The sequence below is a fragment of the Entelurus aequoreus genome, linkage group LG15 (genome assembly GCF_033978785.1).
Source record: "Entelurus aequoreus isolate RoL-2023_Sb linkage group LG15, RoL_Eaeq_v1.1, whole genome shotgun sequence".
Taxonomy (NCBI): Eukaryota; Metazoa; Chordata; class Actinopteri; order Syngnathiformes; family Syngnathidae; genus Entelurus; species Entelurus aequoreus.
In genome coordinates, this window is record NC_084745.1 from 6,390,182 (window position 1) to 6,414,599 (window position 24,418).

The 24,418-nt window shown below is 35.3% G+C and overlaps 1 protein-coding gene across 1 annotated transcript; it reads left to right on the top strand.

Moving 5' to 3' along the window:
- The first annotated feature begins 2,417 nt into the window (after positions 1-2,417).
- Positions 2,418-22,500, top strand: bdh1 (3-hydroxybutyrate dehydrogenase, type 1). Its single transcript, XM_062021934.1, has 5 exons — positions 2,418-2,665; positions 2,771-2,881; positions 14,736-14,877; positions 14,941-15,093; positions 21,932-22,500. The coding sequence occupies exons 1-5, from the start codon at positions 2,468-2,470 to the stop codon at positions 22,396-22,398; spliced, it is 1,071 nt and encodes a 356-aa protein (XP_061877918.1). The 5' UTR covers positions 2,418-2,467; the 3' UTR covers positions 22,399-22,500.
- The last annotated feature ends 1,918 nt before the right edge of the window (positions 22,501-24,418 follow it).

Sequence of the window (24,418 nt, forward strand, 5' to 3'; positions counted from 1 at the left end):
GTTGTTGATAAACGGTTTCCGCCTTGCATAGGAGAGTTTTAACTTGCACTTACAGATGTAGCGACCAACTGTAGTTACTGACAGTGGGTTTCTGAAGTGTTCCTGAGCCCATGTGGTGATATCCTTTACACGCTGATGTCGCTTGTCGATGCAGTACAGCCTGAGGGATGGAAGGTCACGGGCTTAGCTGCTTACGTGCAGTGATTTCTCCAGATTCTCTGAACCCTTTGACGGTATTACGGAGCGTAGATGGCGAAATCCCTAAATTCCTTGCAATAGCTGGTTGAGAAATGTTGTTCTTAAACTGTTCAACAATTTGCTCAGGCATTTGTTGACAAAGTGGTAACCCTCGCCCCATCCTTGTTTGTGAATGACTGAGCATTTCATGGAATCTACTTTTATACCCAATCATGGCACCCACCTGTTCCCAATTTGCCTGTTCACCTGTGGGATGTTCCAAATAAGTGTTTGATGAGCATTCCTCAACTTTATTAGTTTTTATTGCCACCTTTCCCAACTTTTTTGTCACGTGTTGCTGGCATCAAATTCTAAAGTTAATGATTATTTGCAAAAAAAAAATAAAGTTTGTCAGTTTGAACATCAAATATCTTGTCTTTGTAGCATATTCAACTGAATATGGGTTGAAAATGATTTGCAAATAATTGTATTCCGTTTATATTTACATCTAACACCATTTCCCAACTCATATGGAAACGGGGTTTGTATATACATACATACACAAATATATATATATATATGTATGTATATATATATATATGTATGTATATATATATATATATATATATATATATATATATATATATATATATATATATATATATATATATATATATATATATAAAAAGTTGATTAAATAAATAAATAAATACAAAATAAAAAATAAAAAAATATATTTATATATATATATATATATATATATATATATATATATATATATATATATATATATATATATATATATATTTTTTTTTTTTTTTTTTTTTTAATCAACTTTTTATAAAGACATTTTAAGGCCATCTTCAGATCAACTTCAGATCATGAAGTTGTTATATTTTTCATTGTTTTATGCCATTTTTTCCAAAGAAAACACGTTTTTTTCACGAAAAATAAACAAAATCTGCATAACTAAGTAGTAATCGGAGCCTTAAATAAGTGATTTTTTTGAACAATGACAGTTTGAAAGGCATAAGCGGTAGAAAAAGGATGGATGGATGGATGGATGGATGGATGGATGGAACCCACTCACAGGTGTTAAAAATAAGTCAGAGCAATAAATATTATTTTTACTTTATTCGCCTAAATGTCAACTTCAGACAAGTTTTATTCATTTTTGAGCGATAGCAGTTTTAAAGTAAAAAAGGTTTTCTGTTATTACACTGAATAGTGCAACATTTCCTTGTTACATTTCACCCGTTTGCTCTTTCATTCCACTTTTTATGTAACACTTTTTATAAAAAATGTGCAAAAGTTGAAATACTGAATTTAGATCATTTTTATGATCATTGTCATCGAACACTTATGTTGCATTTCCTGGCCACGAGAAATACTCCATCCAGGAAATAAACCAGGCTTCAAAACCAGTTAAACATTCTAAAAGTTTAGAAATACGATGAATAGGACGATAATATATCGTGCCGAATAAACAGTAAATAAATAAAGATACCCTAATAGTCTGGATGCATTAGTAGAGTACGGTAGTATGGAGCAATGCCTCAAAGACGACATGGCACTAAATGATTCTCTTACAAGCACTTCCGGTTTTGCTCATTTATCCATCCAAGTTTTCTACGGCTTGTCCCTTTAGGGGTCGCGGGGGGTGCTGGAGCTTATCTAGTTCTTATTATATCGTGCCGAATAAACAGTAAATAAATAAAGATACCCTAATAGTCTGGATGTATTAGTAGAGTACGGTAGTATGGAGCAATGCTTCAAAGACAATATGACGCTAAATGCTTCTCTTACAAGCACTTCCGGGTTCGCTCATCTATCCATCCATCAAGTTTTCTACGGCTTGTCCCTTTAGGGGTCGCGGGGGGTGCTGGAGCTTATCTAGTTCTTATTATATCGTGCCGAATAAACAGTAAATAAATAAAGATACCCTAATAGATTGGATGTATTAGTAGAGTACAGTAGTATGGTAGTAGAGTACAGTAGTATGGAGCAATGCCTCAAAGACAACTTGGCACTAAATGATCCTCTTACAAGCACTTCCGGGTTCGCTCATCTATTTTTTTTCCCTACTTTGAACTTGAAATCCCGCCGAATTTTCTTAAAAAATAGGGACATTTTGTCGTCTGACGAGTAATCAGCACAAACTTTGTGTTCCTATGTCGGTGCATTAATTATATTATTATAACTTAAGAGCAATACGTTGTTTACTTCCGGGGGGCGTGTCGACTCCGTCCCGCTCGGCGAGTGCGAAAGTAAACAGAAGTATTGAGCGGAGATGGCACCGCCGTCCGCGCTGCTGGCTCTGTCCGTCTCCATCACCGCCCTGCTGGGCTTCGGACTGCCGGCGCTGCTCGGCGCCGCCACGACGCTGCTGGGGCTGCCGGAGACCAGCGTGACGGAGTGCATCGTGGCCCTTTATTTGCTGCTGGTGCTCTGCGTGGCGACGCCGAGACTCCCCAGAGGAGTGCTGGAGGTAAGTCCATCCATCCACCCATCCATTTTCTACCGTTTGTCTCTTTCGGGGTCACCATGTGTATAAATAATAAGGTAGGAGTGGTGATATCGTGTCTGCATGCAGGTAACGGGCAGAGGTGTGTTGGTCACGGGCTGTGACAGCGGCTTTGGCCACGCGTTGGCGTTACATCTGCACCAACTTGGCTTCACCGTCTTTGCAGGATGCCTACTTAAGGTAAAGCTCTTACTTTATTGTTGCCACTCGTAAAAAAAAAAAAACTCTTACTTTATTGTTGCCACTCGTAAAAAAAAAAAAAAGCTCTTACTTTATTGTTGCCACTCGTAAAAAAAAGCTCTCACTATATTGTTGCAACTTGCAAAAAAAGCTATTAATTTATTGTTGCCACTCGCAAAAAAAGCTCTTACTTTATTGTTGCCACTTGTAAAAAAAAAAAGCTCTCACTTTGTTGCCACTCGCAAAAAAAGCTCTTACTTTATTGTTGCCACTCATAAAAAAAGCTCTTACTTTATTGTTGCCACTCGCTAAAAAAGCTCTCACTTTATTGTTGCCACTCGCAAAAAAAGCTCTCACTTTATTGTTGCCACTCGCAAAAAAGCTCTCACTTTATTGTTGCTACTCGTAAAAAAAAGCTCTTACTATATTGTTGCCACTTGCAAAAAAAGCTCTTACTATATTGTTGCCACTTGCAAAAAAAGCTCTTAATTTATTGTTGCCACTCGCAAAAAAAGCTCTTACTTTATTGTTGCCACTCATAAAAAAAGCTCTTACTTTATTGTTGCCACTCGTAAAAAAAAGCTCTTACTTTATTGTTGCCACTTGCAAAAAAAGCTCTAAATTTATTGTTGCCACTCATAAAAAAAGCTCTTACTTTATTGTTGCCACTCGTAAAAAAAAGCTCTTACTTTATTGTTGCCACTCGCAAAAAAAACAACCTCTTACTTTATTGTTGCCACTCGCAAAAAAATCTCTTACTTTATCGTTGCCACTCGCAAAAAAAGCTCTTACTTTATTGTTGCCACTCGCAAAAAAAGCTCTTAATTTATTGTTGCCACTCGCAAAAAAAGCTCTTACTTTATTGTTGCCACTTGTAAAAAAAAAGCTCTCACTTTGTTGCCACTCGCAAAAAAAAAACACACTTTATTGTTGCCACTCGTAAAAAAAAAAAGCTCTTACTTTATTGTTGCCACTTGTAAAAAAAAAGCTGTCACTTTGTTGCCACTCGCAAAAAAAGTTCTTACTTTATCGTTGCCACTCGTAAAAAAAAGCTCTCACTATATTGTTGCCACTTGCAAAAAATGGTCTTAATTTATTGTTGCCACTCGCAAAAAAAGCTCTTACTTTATTGTTGCCACTTGTAAAAAAAAAGCTCTCACTTTGTTGCCACTCGCAAAAAAAAAACACACTTTATTGTTGCCACACGTAAAAAAAAAAGCTCTTACTTTATTGTTGCCACTTGTAAAAAAAAAAGCTCTCACTTTGTTGCCACTCGCAAAAAAAGTCCTTCCTTTATCGTTGCCACTCGTAAAAAAAAAGCTCTCACTATATTGTTGCCACTTGCAAAAAATGGTCTTAATTTATTGTTGCCACTCGCAAAAAAAGCTCTTACTTTATTGTTGCCACTTGTAAAAAAAAAGCTCTCACTTTGTTGCCACTCGCAAAAAAAAACCACACTTTATTGTTGCCACTCGTAAAAAAAAAAGCTCTTACTTTATTGTTGCCATTTGTAAAAAAAAAAGCTCTCACTTTGTTGCCACTCGCAAAAAAAGTTCTTACTTTATCGTTGCCACTCGTAAAAATAAAAGCTCTTACTTTATTGTTGCCACTCGTAAAAAAAAAGTTCTTACTTTATCGTTGCCACTCGTAAAAAAAAAGCTCTCACTATATTGTTGCCACTTGCAAAAAATGGTCTTAATTTATTGTTGCCACTCGCAAAAAAAGCTCTTATTTTATTGTTGCCACTCGTAAAAAAAAAGCTCTCACTTTGTTGCCACTCGCAAAAAAAAAACACACTTTATTGTTGCCACTCGTAAAAAAAAAGCTCTTACTTTATTGTTGCCACTTGTAAAAAAAAAAGCTCTCACTTTGTTGCCACTCGCAAAAAAAGCTCTTACTTTATTGTTGCCACTCGTAAAAAAAAAAGCTCTTACTTTATTGTTGCCACTCGTAAAAAAAAAGTTCTTACTTTATCGTTGCCACTCGTAAAAAAAAGCTCTCACTATATTGTTGCCACTTGCAAAAAATGGTCTTAATTTATTGTTGCCACTCGCAAAAAAAGCTCTTACTTTATTGTTGCCACTTGTAAAAAAAAAGCTCTCACTTTGTTGCCACTCGCAAAAAAAAACACACTTTATTGTTGCCACTCGTAAAAAAAAAGCTCTTACTTTATTGTTGCCACTTGTAAAAAAAAGCTCTCACTTTGTTGCCACTCGCAAAAAAAGTTCTTACTTTATCGTTGCCACTCGTAAAAAAAAGCTCTCACTATATTGTTGCCACTTGCAAAAAATGGTCTTCATTTATTGTTGCCACTCGCAAAAAAAGCTCTTATTTTATTGTTGCCACTCGTAAAAAAAAGCTCTCACTTTGTTGCCACTCGCAAAAAAAAAACACACTTTATTGTTGCCACTCGTAAAAAAAAAGCTCTTACTTTATTGTTGCCACTTGTAAAAAAAAAAGCTCTCACTTTGTTGCCACTCGCAAAAAAAGCTCTTACTTTATTGTTGCCACTCGTAAAAAAAAAAGCTCTTACTTTATTGTTGCCACTCGTAAAAAAAAAGTTCTTACTTTATCGTTGCCACTCGTAAAAAAAAGTTCTCACTATATTGTTGCCACTTGCAAAAAATGGTCTTAATTTATTGTTGCCACTCGCAAAAAAGCTCTTACTTTATTGTTGCCACTCGTAAAAAAAAAAGCTCTTACTTTATTGTTGCCACTTGTAAAAAAAAAGCTCTCACTTTGTTGCCACTCGCAAAAAAAGCACTTACTTTATTGTTGCCACTCGTAAAAAAAAAGCTTTTACTTTATTGTTGCCACTTGTAAAAAAAAAAGCTCTCACTTTGTTGCCACTCGCAAAAAAAAAACACACTTTATTGTTGCCACTCGTAAAAAAAAAAGCTCTTACTTTATTGTTGCCACTTGTAAAAAAAAAGCTCTCACTTTGTTGCCACTCGCAAAAAAAGCTCTTACTTTATTGTTGCCACTCGTAAAAAAAAAAAGCTCTTACTTTATTGTTGCCACTCGTAAAAAAAAAGTTCTTACTTTATCGTTGCCACTCGTAAAAAAAAGCTCTCACTATATTGTTGCCACTCGCAAAAAATGGTCTTAATTTATTGTTGCCACTCGCAAGAAAAGCTCTTACTTTATTGTTGCCACTTGTAAAAAAAAAGCTCTCACTTTGTTGCCACTCGCAAAAAAAAAACACACTTTATTGTTGCCACTCGTAAAAAAAAAGCTCTTACTTTATTGTTGCCACTTGTAAAAAAAAAGCTCTCACTTTGTTGCCACTCGCCAAAAAAGTTCTTACTTTATCGTTGCCACTCGTAAAAAAAAAGCTCTCACTATATTGTTGCCACTTGCAAAAAATGGTCTTAATTTATTGTTGCCACTCGCAAAAAAAGCTCTTATTTTATTGTTGCCACTCGTAAAAAAAAAGCTCTCACTTTGTTGCCACTCGCAAAAAAAAAACACACTTTATTGTTGCCACTCGTAAAAAAAAAGCTCTTACTTTATTGTTGCCACTTGTAAAAAAAAAAGCTCTCACTTTGTTGCCACTCGCAAAAAAAGCTCTTACTTTATTGTTGCCACTCGTAAAAAAAAAAGCTCTTACTTTATTGTTGCCACTCGTAAAAAAAAAGTTCTTACTTTATCGTTGCCACTCGTAAAAAAAAGCTCTCACTATATTGTTGCCACTTGCAAAAAATGGTCTTAATTTATTGTTGCCACTCGCAAAAAAAGCTCTTACTTTATTGTTGCCACTTGTAAAAAAAAAGCTCTCACTTTGTTGCCACTCGCAAAAAAAAACACACTTTATTGTTGCCACTCGTAAAAAAAAAGCTCTTACTTTATTGTTGCCACTTGTAAAAAAAAGCTCTCACTTTGTTGCCACTCGCAAAAAAAGTTCTTACTTTATCGTTGCCACTCGTAAAAAAAAGCTCTCACTATATTGTTGCCACTTGCAAAAAATGGTCTTAATTTATTGTTGCCACTCGCAAAAAAAGCTCTTACTTTATTGTTGCCACTTGTAAAAAAAAAGTTCTCACTTTGTTGCCACTCGCAAAAAAAACCCACACTTTATTGTTGCCACTCGTAAAAAAAAAAGCTCTTACTTTATTGTTGCCACTTGTAAAAAAAAAGCTCTCACTTTGTTGCCACTCGCAAAAAAAGCACTTACTTTATTGTTGCCACTCGTAAAAAAAAAGCTTTTACTTTATTGTTGCCACTTGTAAAAAAAAAGCTCTCACTTTGTTGCCACTCGCCAAAAAAAAACACACTTTATTGTTGCCACTCGTAAAAAAAAAAGCTCTTACTTTATTGTTGCCACTTGTAAAAAAAAAGCTCTCACTTTGTTGCCACTCGCAAAAAAAGCTCTTACTTTATTGTTGCCACTCGTAAAAAAAAAAGCTCTTACTTTATTGTTGCCACTCGTAAAAAAAAAAGTTCTTACTTTATCGTTGCCACTCGTAAAAAAAAGCTCTCACTATATTGTTGCCACTCGCAAAAAATGGTCTTAATTTATTGTTGCCACTCGCAAGAAAAGCTCTTACTTTATTGTTGCCACTTGTAAAAAAAAAGCTCTCACTTTGTTGCCACTCGCAAAAAAAAAACACACTTTATTGTTGCCACTCGTAAAAAAAAAGCTCTTACTTTATTGTTGCCACTTGTAAAAAAAAAGCTCTCACTTTGTTGCCACTCGCCAAAAAACTTCTTACTTTATCGTTGCCACTCGTAAAAAAAAGCTCTCACTATATTGTTGCCACTCGCAAAAAATGGTCTTAATTTATTGTTGCCACTCGCAAAAAAAGCTCTTATTTTATTGTTGCCACTCGTAAAAAAAAAGCTCTCACTTTGTTGCCACTCGCAAAAAAAAAACACACTTTATTGTTGCCACTCGTAAAAAAAAAAGCTCTTACTTTATTGTTGCCACTTGTAAAAAAAAAAGCTCTCACTTTGTTGCCACTCGCAAAAAAAGCTCTTACTTTATTGTTGCCCCTCGTAAAAAAAAAAGCTCTTACTTTATTGTTGCCACTAGTAAAAAAAAAGTTCTTACTTTATCGTTGCCACTCGTAAAAAAAAGCTCTCACTATATTGTTGCCACTCGCAAAAAATGGTCTTAATTTATTGTTGCCACTCGCAAAAAAAGCTCTTACTTTATTGTTGCCACTCGTAAAAAAAAAGCTCTTACTTTATTGTTGCCACTTGTAAAAAAAAGCTCTCACTTTGTTGCCACTCGCAAAAAAAGTTCTTACTTTATCGTTGCCACTCGTAAAAAAAAGCTCTCACTATATTGTTGCCACTTGCAAAAAATGGTCTTAATTTATTGTTGCCACTCGCAAAAAAAGCTCTTACTTTATTGTTGCCACTTGTAAAAAAAACGCTCTCACTTTGTTGCCACTCGCAAAAAAAAAACACACTTTATTGTTGCCACTCGTAAAAAAAAAGCTCTTACTTTATTGTTGCCACTTGTAAAAAAAAACTCTCACTTTGTTGCCACTCGCAAAAAAAGTTCTTACTTTATCGTTGCCACTCGTAAAAAAAAGATCTCACTATATTGTTGCCACTTGCAAAAAATGGTCTTAATTTATTGTTGCCACTCGCAAAAAAAGCTCTTACTTTATTGTTGCCACTTGTAAAAAAAAAGCTCTCACTTTGTTGCCACTCGCAAAAAAAACCCACACTTTATTGTTGCCACTCGTAAAAAAAAAGCTCTTACTTTATTGTTGCCACTTGTAAAAAAAAAAGCTCTCACTTTGTTGCCACTCGCAAAAAAAGTTCTTACTTTATCGTTGCCACTCGTAAAAAAAAGCTCTCACTATATTGTTGCCACTTGCAAAAAATGGTCTTAATTTATTGTTGCCACCCGCAAAAAAAGCTCTTACTTTATTGTTGCCACTTGTAAAAAAAAAGCTCTCACTTTGTTGCCACTCGCAAAAAAAAAACACACTTTATTGTTGCCACTCGTAAAAAAAAAAGCTCTTACTTTATTGTTGCCACTTGTAAAAAAAAAGCTCTCACTTTGTTGCCACTCGCAAAAAAAGCTCTTACTTTATCGTTGCCACTCGTAAAAAAAAGCTCTCACTATATTGTTGCCACTGGCAAAAAATGGTCTTAATTTATTGTTGCCACTCGCAAAAAAAGCTCTTACTTTATTGTTGCCACTTGTAAAAAAAAAGCTCTCACTTTGTTGCCACTCACAAAAAAAAAACACACTTTGTTGCCACTCGTAAAAAAAAAGCTCTTACTTTATTGTTGCCACTTGTAAAAAAAAAGCTCTCACTTTGTTGCCACTCGCAAAAAAAGTTCTTCCTTTATCGTTGCCACTCGTAAAAAAAAAGCTCTCACTATATTGTTGCCACTTGCAAAAAATGGTCTTAATTTATTGTTGCCACTCGCAAAAAAAGCTCTTTCTTTATTGTTGCCACTTGTAAAAAAAAAAGCTCTCACTTTGTTGCCACTCGCAAAAAAAAAACACACTTTATTGTTGCCACTCGTAAAAAAAAAGCTCTTACTTTATTGTTGCCACTTGTAAAAAAAAAGCTCTCACTTTGTTGCCACTCGCAAAAAAAGCTCTTACTTTATTGTTGCCACTCGTAAAAAAAAAAGCTCTTACTTTATTGTTGCCACTCGTAAAAAAAAAAAAGCTCTTACTTTATTGTTGCCACTCATAAAAAGAAGCTATTAATTTATTGTTGCCACTCGCAAAAAAAACCTCTCACTTTATTGTTGCTACTCGTAAAAAAAAGCTCTTACTATATTGTTGCCACTTGCAAAAAAAGCTCTTACTTTATTGTTGCCACTTGCAAAAAAAGCTCTTAATTTATTGTTGCCACTCGCAAAAAAAGCTCTTACTTTATTGTTGTAACTTGCAAAAAAAGCTCTTACTTTATTGTTGCCGCTCGCAAAAAAAGCTCTTACTTTATTGTTGCCACTCGCAAAAAAAGCTCTTACTTTATTGTTGCCGCTCGCAAAAAAGCTCTCACTTTGTTGCCACTCGCAAAAAAAGCTCTCACTTCATTGTTGCCACTCGCAAAAAAATCTCTTACTTTATTGTTGCCACTCAAAAAAAAAGCTCTTACTTTATTGTTGCCACTCATAAAAAAAGCTCTTACTTTATTGTTGCAACTCACTAAAAAAGCTCTTACTTTATTGTTGCCACTTGCAAAAAAAACTCTTACTTTATTGTTGCCACTCGCAAAAAAAAGCTCTCACTTTATTGTTGGCACTCGCAAAAAAAGCTCTTACTTTATTGTTGCCACTCAAAAAAAAAGCTCTTACTTTATTGTTGCCACTCATAAAAAAAGCTCTTACTTTATTGTTGCAACTCACTAAAAAAGCTCTTACTTTATTGTTGCCACTTGCAAAAAAAACTCTTACTTTATTGTTGCCACTCGCAAAAAAAAGCTCTCACTTTATTGTTGGCACTCGCAAAAAAAGCTCTTACTTTATTGTTGCCACCCATAAAAAAAGCTTACTTTATTGTTGCCACTCATAAAAAAAGCTCTTACTTTATTGTTGCCACTCGCAAAAAAAGCTCTTTCTTTATTGTTGCCACTCTGAAAAAAAAGCTCTTACTTTATTGTTGCCACTCGCAAAAAAAGCTCTTACTTTATTGTTGCCACTCGCAAAAAAAGCTCTTACTTTATTGTTGCCACTCACAAAAAAAGCTCTTACTTTATCGTTGCCACTCGCAAAAAAAGCTCTTACTTTATCGGTGCCACTCGCAAAAAAAGCTCTTACTTTATCGGTGCCACTCGCAAAAAAAGCTCTTACTTTATTGTTGCCACTTGTAAAAAAAAAGCTCTTACTTTATTGTTGCCACTTGTAAAAAAAGCTCTTACTTTATTGTTGCCACTCGCAAAAAAGCTCTTACTTTATTGTTGCCACTCGCAAAAAAAGCTCTTACTTTATTGTTGCCACTCGCAAAAAAAGCTCTTACTTTATTGTTGCCACTCGCAAAAAAAGCTCTTACTTTATTGTTGCCACTCGCAAAAAAAGCTCTTACTTTACTGTTGCCACTCGCAAAAAAAGCTCTTACTTTATCGTTGCCACTCGCAAAAAAAGCTCTTACTTTATCGGTGCCACTCGCAAAAAAAGCTCTTGCTTTATCGTTGCCACTCGCAAAAAAAGCTCTTACTTTATTGTTGCCACTTGTAAAAAAAAAGCTCTTACTTTATTGTTGCCACTTGTAAAAAAAGCTCTTACTTTATTGTTGCCACTCGCAAAAAAAGCTCTTACTTTATTGTTGCCACTCGCAAAAAAAGCTCTTACTTTATCGTTGCCACTTGCAAAAAAAGCTCTTAATTTATTGTTGCCACTCGCAAAAAAAGCTCTTACTTTATTGTTGCCACTTGCAAAAAAAGCTCTTACTTTATCGTTGCCACTCACAAAAAAAGCTCTTACTTTATTGTTGCCAGTCGCTAAAAAAGCTCTTACTTTATTGTTGCCACTCGCAAAAAAAGCTCTTACTTTATTGTTGCCACTCGCAAAAAAAGCTCTTACTTTATCGTTGCCACTTGCAAAAAAAGCTCTTAATTTATTGTTGCCACTCGCAAAAAAAGCTCTTACTTTATTGTTGCCACTTGCAAAAAAAGCTCTTACTTTATCGTTGCCACTCACAAAAAAAGCTCTTACTTTATTGTTGCCAGTCGCTAAAAAAGCTCTTACTTTATTGTTGCCACTCGCAAAAAAAAGCTCTTACTTTATTGTTGCCAGTCGCTAAAAAAGCTCTTACTTTATTGTTGCCACTCGTAAAAAAAATCTCTTACTTTATTGTTGCCACTCATAAAAAAAGCTCTTACTTTTTTGTTGCCACTCGCAAAAAAAAGCTCTCACTTTATTGTTGGCACTCGCAAAAAAAGCTCTTACTTTATTGTTGCCACTCATAAAAAAAGCTTACTTTATTGTTGCCACTCATAAAAAAAGCACTTACTTTATTGTTGGCACTCGCAAAAAAAGCTCTTTCTTTATTGTTGCCACTCGGGAAAAAAAGCTCTTACTTTATTGTTGCCACTTGCAAAAAAAGCTCTTACTTTATCGTTGCCACTCGCAAAAAAAGCTCTTACTTTATCATTGCCACTCGCGAAAAAAAGCTTTTACTTTATCGTTGCCACTCGCAAAAAAAGCTCTTACTTTATTGTTGCCACTTGTAAAAAAAGCTCTTACTTTATTGTTGCCGCTCGTAAAAAAAGCTCTTACTTTATTGTTGCCGCTCGTAAAAAAAGCTCTTACTTTATTGTTGCCGCTCGCAAAAAAAGCTCTCACTTTATTGTTGCCGCTCGCAAAAAAAGCTCTCACTTTATTGTTGCCGCTCGCAAAAAAAGCTCTCACTTTATTGTTGCCGCTCGTAAAAAAAGCTCTCACTTTATTGTTGCCACTCGTAAAAAAAGCTCTTACTTTATTGTTGGCACTCATAAAAAAAGCTCTTACTTTTTTGTTGCCACTCGCAAAAAAAGCTCTTACTTTATGGTTGCCACTCGCAAAAAAAGCTCTTACTTTATCGTTGCCACTCGCAAAAAAAGCTCTTACTTTATTGTTGCCACTCGCAAAAAGCCACGCTATGAGCTTGCAACGCCACTTGTTGCACAAAAACTAAAAAAATAAACAAAGTTAAGAAGATTATGGTGCAAATCTGGATAAAGTTTAGAGCTCGCCTGTACCAGTACCGACTATTAGTAGTCCAGGAGGCCGATAACCGATATTTAGAGTTAATGTTCATTAAGGACAGTACAACAAAATAAGGTAAAAGAGGTTAATATCAAAGGACATAAAATATATTAAAGGAAGACAGAGCCGATGCAACCAGCGGCGCCATTTTACATACAGCTACAAAAGTAAACAACAAAAAAAGAGACAGGAACAGACCCAACAAAGCGGCCATCCTAGGCTGCCCACTAGCTCTTGGACAATGTCCAGGGAGCATGAGTTAGTACGTTTACAGTAACAGATTAGTTTCAGAGCATTCAAGATGGGTTTAAAAAGGTTTCCAAAGTAAAATAGTGATAATTGTCATAGAAATGTACTGCAAATTCTGGACTATAAGCCGCTACTTTTCCCCCCTACGCTTTGACACCTGCGGCTTATAAGACGGTGTGGCTACTTTATTAATTTTTCTTCGGTGACGGCCATGAAACAAATAGTTTTTATAAAAGGCATGTAAAGATCCTGAAGAGGTGTGTTATTTTTTTTTTGTGCTACGGCGCCATCTTCTGGACGAGTTCGCTCACTGCAGTTGCAGCCGGGTGAACCGACACAATGTTTCCTGCTGTTTAAAGCTTTCAACCAGAAGTCCCGTCTTCTAGCCATCCATAACGTTTCTGCTCGTATGGATTCTTCATTCATCACTCAGTCATCAACGTTTGTAAGTTTGGGAGGTGAGGGGAGCGGTGAGCACCAGTGTTGGCCGCGCCCGGGAATCATTTTTGGTGATTTAACCCCCAATTCCATCCCTTGATGCTGAGTGCCAAGCAGGGAGGTAATGGCTCCCATTTTTATAGTTTTTGGTATGACTCGGCCGGGGGTTTGAACTGGGTCCATGACCATGACTTCTGTTTTGTTTGATCAGCCGTTTTACTGCCGTTTTACAGACAAGTAAGGTATGTAAATAAACATTTATGTGTAAATAACTCATGTCACAACTAGAGATGTCCGATAATATTATTATCATTAATTACTAGTTTCTATGTAACTGTTTTTATATTGTTTTACTTTCTTTTTTATTCAAGAAAATGTTTTTAATTTATTTATCTTATTTTATTTTATTTTTTTTTAAAAAAGGACCTTATCTTCACCATACCTGGTTGTCCAAATTAGGCATAATAATGTGTTAATTCCACGACTGTATATATCGGTATCGGTTGATATCGGTATCGGTAATTAAGAGTTGGACAATATCGGAATATCGGATATTGGCAAAAAAGCCATTATCGGACATCCCAAGTCACAACGTTTATATAATAATAATAGTAATAGATTTTATTTGTAAAAAATCACTTTCCATTGAGCAAACAACCTCAAAGTGCTACAGTGTATTTAAAAAATATATAAAAAGATAATAAAAATAAATACAAACTAGAACTAGCACGGAAAATTTAATTTTTTTTAAAGAAAGGTTTTTAAGCCTTTTTTAAAAGCATCCACAGTCTGTGGTGCCCTCAGGTGGTCAGGGAGAGCTTTCTACAGACTGGGAGCGTCGGAGCAGAAAGCCCGGTCTCCCATTGTTCGTAGCTTTGTCCTTATACGTCTAGTCTCTTACGTGAATGAGCTAAATAATATTATTTAATATTTTACGCTAATGTGTTAATCATTTCACACATAAGTCGCTCCTGAGTATAAGTCGCACCCCCGGCCAAACTATGAAAAAAACTGCCACTTATAGTCCGAAAAATACGGTATATAATAATAATAATAATAATAATAATAGATTTTATTTGTAAAAAGCACTTTCCATTGAGCAAACAACCTCAAAGTGCTACAGTGTATTAAACAAAATAAATAAAAAGATAATAAAAATAAATAAAAATAAAAACTAGAACTAGTACGCATATATCTAAAAAAAAAAGGCTTTTATTTTTATTTTTTTTAAAGAAGGGTTTTTAAGCCCTTTTTAAAAGCATTCACAGTCTGTGGTGCCCTCAGGTGGTCAGGGAGAGCGTTCCACAGACTGGGAGCGTCGGAGCAGAAAGCCCGGATTCCCATTGTTCGTAGCTTTGTCCTCGGTATCTGCGGCTAATATATGGAACATTTTAGTGGGTGTGGCTTATATACCGTGTAGTTGGTTAAATGCTATTTTTAGATGTTTGTCCTGATAATGGGTGAGTTGACAGAAGTTAGTAAGTAAGTAAATGTGGTGGTCCAGGACCAAGGTGGGGCGGGAGCAAAGAAGCTGGAGGACTGTCGCTCGTCACGCATGAAGGTGCTCCAGCTGGACGTCTGCAGCGACCAGCAGGTGGTCAACGCCGTGGACTTCATCCGAGATCACCTGGGGGAGGCGCAGAGAGGTAGAAGGTGGTGGTGGCGCGCGCTGCTGCTTGTCACCTTAGAGACTAAAGTTGTGTCCCAAGGTCTGTGGGCGCTGGTCAACAACGCGGGCGTGTCCGCCTTGGGAGAGGTGGAGTTTACGTCCATGGACACCTACAAGCACGTGTCGGAGGTCAACCTGTGGGGCACCGTCAGGGTCACCAAAGCTGCTCTGCCGCTAATTCGTCGGGCTAAAGGTAAGCGACCACACCACGGCATTTGTCAACGTGCACCCTCAAAGCACCCTGTGGATCTGCAGCCTGCTGGGCGCTAACATGCTAACAATGCGAGCAACATTCCTGACAGGAGTAATCCCATAAGACGTGTGGACTTTGGAGCTGCAATGGAACACATAAGTTCAACACAAGCAGAATATTACAATAATCCTCCACTGCTTCGTTCTGACTCAACTATTAACTCACACGTTCACGGCTACTTTTATGCTAACACGTGTCCGCCATCATTGTAGAGCATCGTTTGTTGACTTTGGACAGATCAATAATCAAAATTATGTGACTGATCGATAATCAGAATTATGTGATTGATCAATAATCAGAATTATGTGACTGATCAATAATCAAAATTATGTGACTGATCAATAATCAGAATTATGTGACTGATCAATAATCAGAATTATGTGACTGATCAATAATCAGAATTATGTGACAGATAATCAGAATTATGTGACTGATCAATAATCAGAATTATGTGACAGATAATCAGAATTATGTGACTGATCAATAATCTGAATTATGTGACTGATCAATAATCTGAATTATGTAACTGATCAATAATCAGAATTATGTGACTGATCAATAATCTGAAATATGTAACTGATCAATAATCAGAATTATGTGACTGATCAATAATCAGAATTATGTGACAGATAATCAGAATTATGTGACTGATCAATAATCTGAATTATGTGACTGATCAATAATCTGAATTATGTAACTGATCAATAATCAGAATTATGTGACTGATCAATAATCTGAATTATGTGACTGATAAATAATCTGAATTATGTGACTGATCAATAATCAGAATTATGTGACTGATCAATAATCAGAATTATGTGACTGATCAATAATCAAAATTATGTGACTGATCAATAATCAGAATTATGTGACTGATCAATACTCAGAATTATGTGACTGATCAATAATCATAATTATGTGACTGATAAATAATCTGAATTATGTAACTGATCAATAATCAGAATTATGTGACTGATCAATAATCAGAATTATGTGACTGATCAATAATCAAAATTATGTGACTGATCAATAATCAGAATTATGTGACTGATCAATAATCATAATTATGTGACTGATCAATAATCAGAATTATGTGACAGATAATCAGAATTATGTGACTGATCAATAATCATAATTATGTGACAGATAATCAGAATTATGTGACTGATCAATAATCTGAATTATGTGACTGATCAATAATCTGAATTATGTAACTGATCAATAATCAGAATTATGTGACTGATCAATAATCTGAATTATGTGACTGAGAAATAATCTGAATTATGTGACTGATTAATAATCAGAATTATGTGACTGATAATCAGAATTATGTGACTGATCAATAATCAGAATTATGTGACTGATCAATAATCTGAATTATGTGACTGATCAATAATTAGAATTATGTAACTGATCAATAATCTGAATTATGTGACTGATAAATAATCAGAATTATGTAACTGATCAATAATCAGAATTATGTGACTGATCAATAATCAGAATTATGTGACTGATCAATAATCAAAATTATGTGACTGATCAATAATCAGAATTATGTGACAGATAATCATAATTATGTGACTGATCAATAATCATAATTATGTGACAGATAATCCGAATTATGTGACTGATCAATAATCATAATTATGTGACAGATAATCATAATTATGTGACTGATCAATAATCTGAATTATGTGACTGATCAATAATCTGAATTATGTAACTGATCAATAATCAGAATTATGTGACTGATCAATTATGTGACTGACAAATAATCTGAATTATGTGACTGATTAATAATCAGAATTATGTGACTGATCAATAATCTGAATTATGTGACGATAATCAGAATTATGTGACTGATCAATAATCTGAATTATGTGACTGATCAATAATCAGAATTATGTAACTGATCAATAATCAGAATTATGTGACTGATCAATAATCTGAATTAGGTGACTGATCAATAATCTGAATTATGTGACGATAATCAGAATTATGTGACTGATCAATAATCTGAATTAGGTGGCTGATCAATAATCAGAATTATGTGACGATAATCACAATTATGTGACTGATAAATAATCAGAATTATGTGACTGATCAATAATCAGAATTATGTGACTGATCAATAATCAGAATTATGTGACAGATCATCAGAATTGTGTGACTGATAAATAATCAGAATTGTGTGACTGAGCAATAATCAGAACTAAATGACTGATCAATAATCAGAATTATTATCTTAACGTTCAATCTTTCAACCAATTTTACGTCCAAAACGTACGTCCAATCTATCAACTAATCGTAGGTTCAATCTTTGAACTAATCTTACGTCCAATCTTTCAATTCATTTCACGTTCAATCTTTCAACCAATTTCACGTTCAATCTTCCCTTCAAACATTCAACCATATTTACGTCCAATCTTTGAACCAATCAATTAATCGTAGGTTCAATCTTTGAACTAATCTTACGTCCAACCTATCAACCAATTTTATGTTCAATCTTTGAACCAATCCTACGTCCAATCTTTCAACTGATTTTACGTTTAATCTTTGAACAAATTTTGCGTCCAATCTTTCAACCAATCTTACGTTCAGTCTTTGAACCAATCCTACGTCCAATTTTTCAACCAATCTTATGTTCAATCTTTGAACCAATCCTACGTCCAATCTTTCAACCAATTTTACGTTCAATCTTTCAACTGATTTTATGTTCAATCTTACGTTCAATCTTTCAACCAACCCTACGTCCAATCTTTCAACTAATCATACATCCAACCTAAAAACCGATTTTACATTCAATCTTTGAACTAATCCTATGTCCAATTTTACATGCAATCTTTCAACCTATCTTACGTTAAATTTTTCAAGCAATTTTACGTTCAATCTTTCAACCAATTTTACGTTCAATCTTTAACCAATTTTACGTTCAATTTTTCAACCAATTTTACGTTCAATCTTTCAACCAATCTTACGTTCAATCTTTCAACCAATTTTACGTTCAATTTTTCAACCAATTTTACGTTCAATCTTGCGTTCAATCTTTCAACTAATTTTACATCCAATCTTTCAACCAATTTTACGTTCAATTTTTCAACCAATTTTACGTTCAATTTTTCAACCAATTTTACGTTCAATCTTGCGTTCAATCTTTCAACCAATTTTACGTTCAATCTTTCAACCAATTTTCCGTTCAATTTTTCAACCAATTTTACGTTCAATCTTTCAACCAATTTTACGTTCAATTTTTCAACCAATTTTACGTTCAATCTTGCGTTCAATCTTTCAACCAATTTTACGTTCAATCTTTCAACCAATTTTCCGTTCAATTTTTCAACCAATTTTACGTTCAATCTTTCAACTAATTTTACATCCAATCTTTCAACCAATTTTACGTTCAAATTTTCAACCAATTTTACGTTCAATCTTTCAACCAATTTTACATTCAATCTTACATTCAATCTTTCAACCAACCCTACGTCCAATCTTTCAACTAATCATACCTCCAACCTAAGAACCGATTTTACGTTCAATCGTTGAACTAATCCTATGTCCTATTTTACATGCAATCTTTCAACCAATCTTACGTTAAATTTTTCAACCAATTTTACGTTCAATCTTTCAACCAATTTTATGTTCAATCTTTCAACCAACTTTACGTTCAATCTTTCAACCAATTTCACATCCAATCCTACGTCCAATCTTTCAACCAATTTTACGTTTAATCTTTGAACAAATTTTGCGTCCAATCTTATGTTAAATTTTTCAACCAACTTTATGTCCAATCTTCAACCAACTTTTAGGCTTGAGAGAAAGATTGGTTGAACAATTGGATGTAGGATTGGTTGATAGATTGGACGTAGAGTTGGTTGATAGATTGGACGTAGAGTTGGTTGATAGATTGGATGTAGGATTGGTTGATAGATTGGACGTAGAGTTGGTTGATAGATTGGACGTAGAGTTGGTTGATAGATTGGATGTAGGATTGGTTGATAGATTGGATGTAGGATTGGTTGATAGATTGGACGTAGGGTTGGTTGATAGATTGGACGTAGGGTTGGTTGATAGATTGGACGTAGGGTTGGTTGATAGATTGGACGTAGAGTTGGTTGATAGATTGGACGTAGAGTTGGTTGATAGATTGGATGTAGGATTGGTTGATAGATTGGACGTAGAGTTGGTTGATAGATTGGACGTAGAGTTGGTTGATAGATTGGATGTAGGATTGGTTGATAGATTGGATGTAGGATTGGTTGATAGATTGGACGTAGGGTTGGTTGATAGATTGGACGTAGGGTTGGTTGATAGATTGGACGTAGGGTTGGTTGATAGATTGGACGTAGGATTGGTTGATAGATTGGACGTAGAGTTGGTTGATAGATTGGACGTAGAGTTGGTTGATAGATTGGATGTAGGATTGGTTGATAGATTGGACGTAGAGTTGGTTGATAGATTGGACGTAGAGTTGGTTGATAGATTGGATGTAGGATTGGTTGATAGATTGGACGTAGAGTTGGTTGATAGATTGGACGTAGAGTTGGTTGATAGATTGGATGTAGGATTGGTTGATAGATTGGATGTAGGATTGGTTGATAGATTGGACGTAGGGTTGGTTGATAGATTGGACGTAGAGTTGGTTGATAGATTGGATGTAGGGTTGGTTGATAGATTGGACGTAGGGTTGGTTGATAGATTGGACGTAGAGTTGGTTGATAGATTGGACGTAGGGTTGGTTGATAGATTGGACGTAGAGTTGGTTGATAGATTGGACGTAGGGTTGGTTGATAGATTGGACGTAGGGTTGGTTGATAGATTGGACGTAGAGTTGGTTGATAGATTGGACGTAGGGTTGGTTGATAGATTGGACGTAGGATTGGTTGATAGATTGGACGTAGGATTGGTTGATAGATTGGACGTAGGGTTGGTTGATAGATCGGACGTAGGATTGGTTGATAGATTGGACGTAGGATTGGTTGATAGATTGGACGTAGAGTTGGTTGATAGATTGGACGTAGGGTTGGTTGATAGATTGGACGTAGGGTTGGTTGATAGATTGGACGTAGGATTGGTTGATAGATTGGACGTAGGATTGGTTGATAGATTGGACGTAGAGTTGGTTGATAGATTGGACGTAGGGTTGGTTGATAGATTGGACGTAGGGTTGGTTGATAGATTGGACGTAGGATTGGTTGATAGATTGGACGTAGGATTGGTTGATAGATTGGACGTAGGATTGGTTGATAGATTGGACGTAGGGTTGGTTGATAGATTGGACGTAGGGTTGGTTGATAGATTGGACGTAGGGTTGGTTGATAGATTGGACGTAGGATTGGTTGATAGATCGGACGTAGGATTGGTTGATAGATCGGACGTAGGGTTGGTTGATAGATTGGACGTAGGATTGGTTGATAGATTGGACGTAGGGTTGGTTGATGGATTGGACGTAGGATTGGTTGATGGATTGGACGTAGGGTTGGTTGATAGATTGGACGTAGGGTTGGTTGAAAGATTGGACGTAGGATTGGTTGATGGATTGGACGTAGGGTTGGTTGATAGATTGGACGTAGGATTGGTTGATAGATTTGACGTAGGGTTGGTTGAAGGATTGGACGTAGGATTGGTTGATAGATTGGACGTAGGCTTGGTTGATAGATTGGAGGTAGGGTTGGTTGAAAGATTGGACGTAGGATTGGTTGATAGATTGGACGTAGGATTGGTTGATAGATTGGACGTAGGGTTGGTTGATAGATTGGACGTAGGGTTGGTTGATAGATTGGACGTAGGGTTGGTTGATAGATTGGACGTAGGGTTGGTTGATAGATTGGACGTAGGGTTGGTTGATGGATTGGACGTAGAATTGGTTGATGGATTGGATGTAGGGTTGGTTGATAGATTGGACGTAGGGTTGGTTGAAAGATTGGACGTAGGATTGGTTGATAGATTGGACGTAGGATTGGTTGATAGATTGGACGTAGGGTTGGTTGATGGATTGGACGTAGGATTGGTTGATGGATTGGACGTAGGGTTGGTTGATAGATTGGACGTAGGGTTGGTTGAAAGATTGGACGTAGGATTGGTTGATAGATTGGACGTAGGATTGGTTGATAGATTGGACGTAGGGTTGGTTGATGGATTGGACGTAGGATTGGTTGATGGATTGGACGTAGGGTTGGTTGATAGATTGGACGTAGGGTTGGTTGAAAGATTGGACGTAGGATTGGTTGAAAGATTGGACGTAGGATTGGTTGATAGATTGGACGTAGGATTGGTTGATAGATTGGACGTAGGATTGGTTGAAAGATTGGACGTAGGATTGGTTGAAAGATTGGACGTAGGATTGGTTGATAGATTGGACGGAGGGTTGGTTGATAGATTGGACGTAGGGTTGGTTGATAGATTGGACGTAGGGTTGGTTGATAGATTGGACGTAGGATTGGTTGATAGATTGGACGTAGGGTTGGTTGAAAGATTGGACGTAGGATTGGTTGATGGATTGGACGTAGGATTGGTTGATAGATTGGACGTAGGGTTGGTTGAAAGATTGGACGTAGGATTGGTTGATGGATTGGACGTAGGATTGGTTGATAGATTGGACATAGGGTTGGTTGATGGATTGGACGTAGGATTGGTTGATGGATTGGACGTAGGATTGGTTGATAGATTGGACGTAGGGTTGGTTGATAGATTGGACGTAGGATTGGTTGATAGATTAAACCTAGGATTGTTAGCGTGGGATACATTGTGCCGTGTCAAAAGGATGTTGTGGTGTCGACAGGCCGCGTGGTGAACATGGCCAGCTCCGACGCTCGCATGGGGGATGTCATGCGCTCGCCCGACTGCGTGTCCAAATACGGCGTGGAGGCCTTCTCCGACTGCCTGCGCTACGAGATGAAGCCCTGGGGGGTCAAAGTGTCGCTGGTGGAGCCGGGGAACTTCGCCGCCGCCACGGGCCTCCTGACCCGCCACGCGGCGGCCAACGCGGCCGACAAGCTGTGGGCCGAGGCGCCGGCAGGCGTGCGGGAGGACTACGGCAGAGCCCACTTTGAGCGACGGGCGGCGCTGGTGCGCTCCTTCTGCAGCGGCGGACAGAAGGACGTGGGTCCTGTGGTGCGGGACGTTGTGGACGCCATCAGGTCCAAGCGTCCTTACACCCGATACACCCCCATGGAGCCTCACTGCTGGATGCGCATGCAGCTGATGACGCATCTTCCTGCCGCGCTCTCAGACCTGCTCTACTTTTAAATGCTCTTTTTACTCATCCGCCATGACAACATTGCACGTTCTATCCTCACAACTACTTCCTGTTATTTGATTCCATATTTTCTGTGACATAATACTGTAGATTGGTGCAAAAAGGCTATAATAATAATAATATTATTATTATTAATATTATTATTAATAATAATAATTGTAATATTGATGTTATTAATAATAATCATATTAGTATTATTATTTATAATATTAATAATAATATTGTTATTATTTATAATAATAATATTATTATTATTAACAACAATGTTATTATTATTAACAATTGTGTTATTATAAATAATACTAATATTATTGTTATTAATAATAAAACTACTAATAATAATATTATTATTAATAATAGTATTATATTATTATTAATAATTATAAAAGTACTAATACTATTATTATTGTTATTAATAATAATAATATTATTAATACAATTATTATTAATGATATTAATAATATTATCATTATTAATAGTATTAATATTATTAATAATAATATTAATATTATTATTCATAATACTATTTTTAAAAATATTAGTATTGTTAATAATAATATTAATAATGATAATATAATTATTAATAATAATAATATTCTTATTATTAATGATAATGTCATTATTATTAATAATAATAGTATTATTATTAATACTAATATAATAATTATTATTATTACGTTAATAATAATAATGAAATACAGCGCTCGTATGCATTCAATGTTGACACTGCAGTGTTTTAAATGAGCCCAAAATGGACGTTTTAGGTCAACTGTAACACCAAACACCACCAGGGGGCGCCCTTTGATCATGTTTATTAATAATTGTGTTATTATAAATAATAATACTAATATTATTGTTATTAATAATAAAGCTAATAATATTATTATTATAATATTAATATATTATTATTAATAATTATAAAAGTATTAATACCATTATTGTTATTAATAATAATATTATTATTAATTATGTTAATATTATTATTATTATTATTAATAATATTATTATTAATATTATTATTAATAAAAATAATATTAATCTTATTAATAATAATAATATTGTTAATAATATTAATGCTAATATTATTATTAATAATATTCTTATTGATGATAATGTTATTATTATTAATACTAATATTATTATTATTAATACTAATATTATTATTAATACTAATATTATTATTATTATTATTACGTTAATAATAATAATAATAATAATGAAGTAGAGCGCTTGTATGCATTCAATGTTGACTGCAGTGTTTTAAATTATCCCAAAATGGACGTTTTAGGTCAACTGTAACACCAAGCACCACCAGGGGGCGCCCTTGGATCATGTTTAAATATACTCTACTTGTACGTCTACATTTTCAAAAATAAATAACATTTAAAAAAGTTTTTAAAAATACGATTACTGCAACCAAGGGGGTGAATTGGTCTTTTGATTATTTTTTTTCCATGTATGGAAATTTAAAAAAAAAAAAACGACTACTTAAAATGTCGTTTTAAAATACGAACAAAACAAAAAAAAGCGTGTTTTGTGTTAAAAAGCAATAACTAATTCTAAAAGAAGATTTGATTTTAATTTTATATTTCATGAAAGAAAAATTAAAATCTCCATTGGACAGAAACGGAAATACATTCTAAAGCCGGAAGTTGTGTTTTCAAAGTGACAGTACCCTAAAATGTCTTCGTAGCTCTAAACGGAAATTATTTTATTTTATACACGGCACGACGAGGAGATATTTTCTGTGACAAAATACTGTAGATTGGTGCTAAAAGGCTTTAATAATAATAATAATGAAGTAGAGCGCTCGTATGCATTCAATGTTGACACTGCAGTGTTTTAAATGAGCCCACAATGGACGTTTTAGGTCAACTGTAACACCGAACACCACCAGGGGGCGCCCTTGGATCATGTTTAAATATATTCTACTTGTACGTCTACATTTTCAAAAAACAAATCAAATTTTAAAAAAGTTTAACAAAATACGATTACTGCAACCAAGAGGGT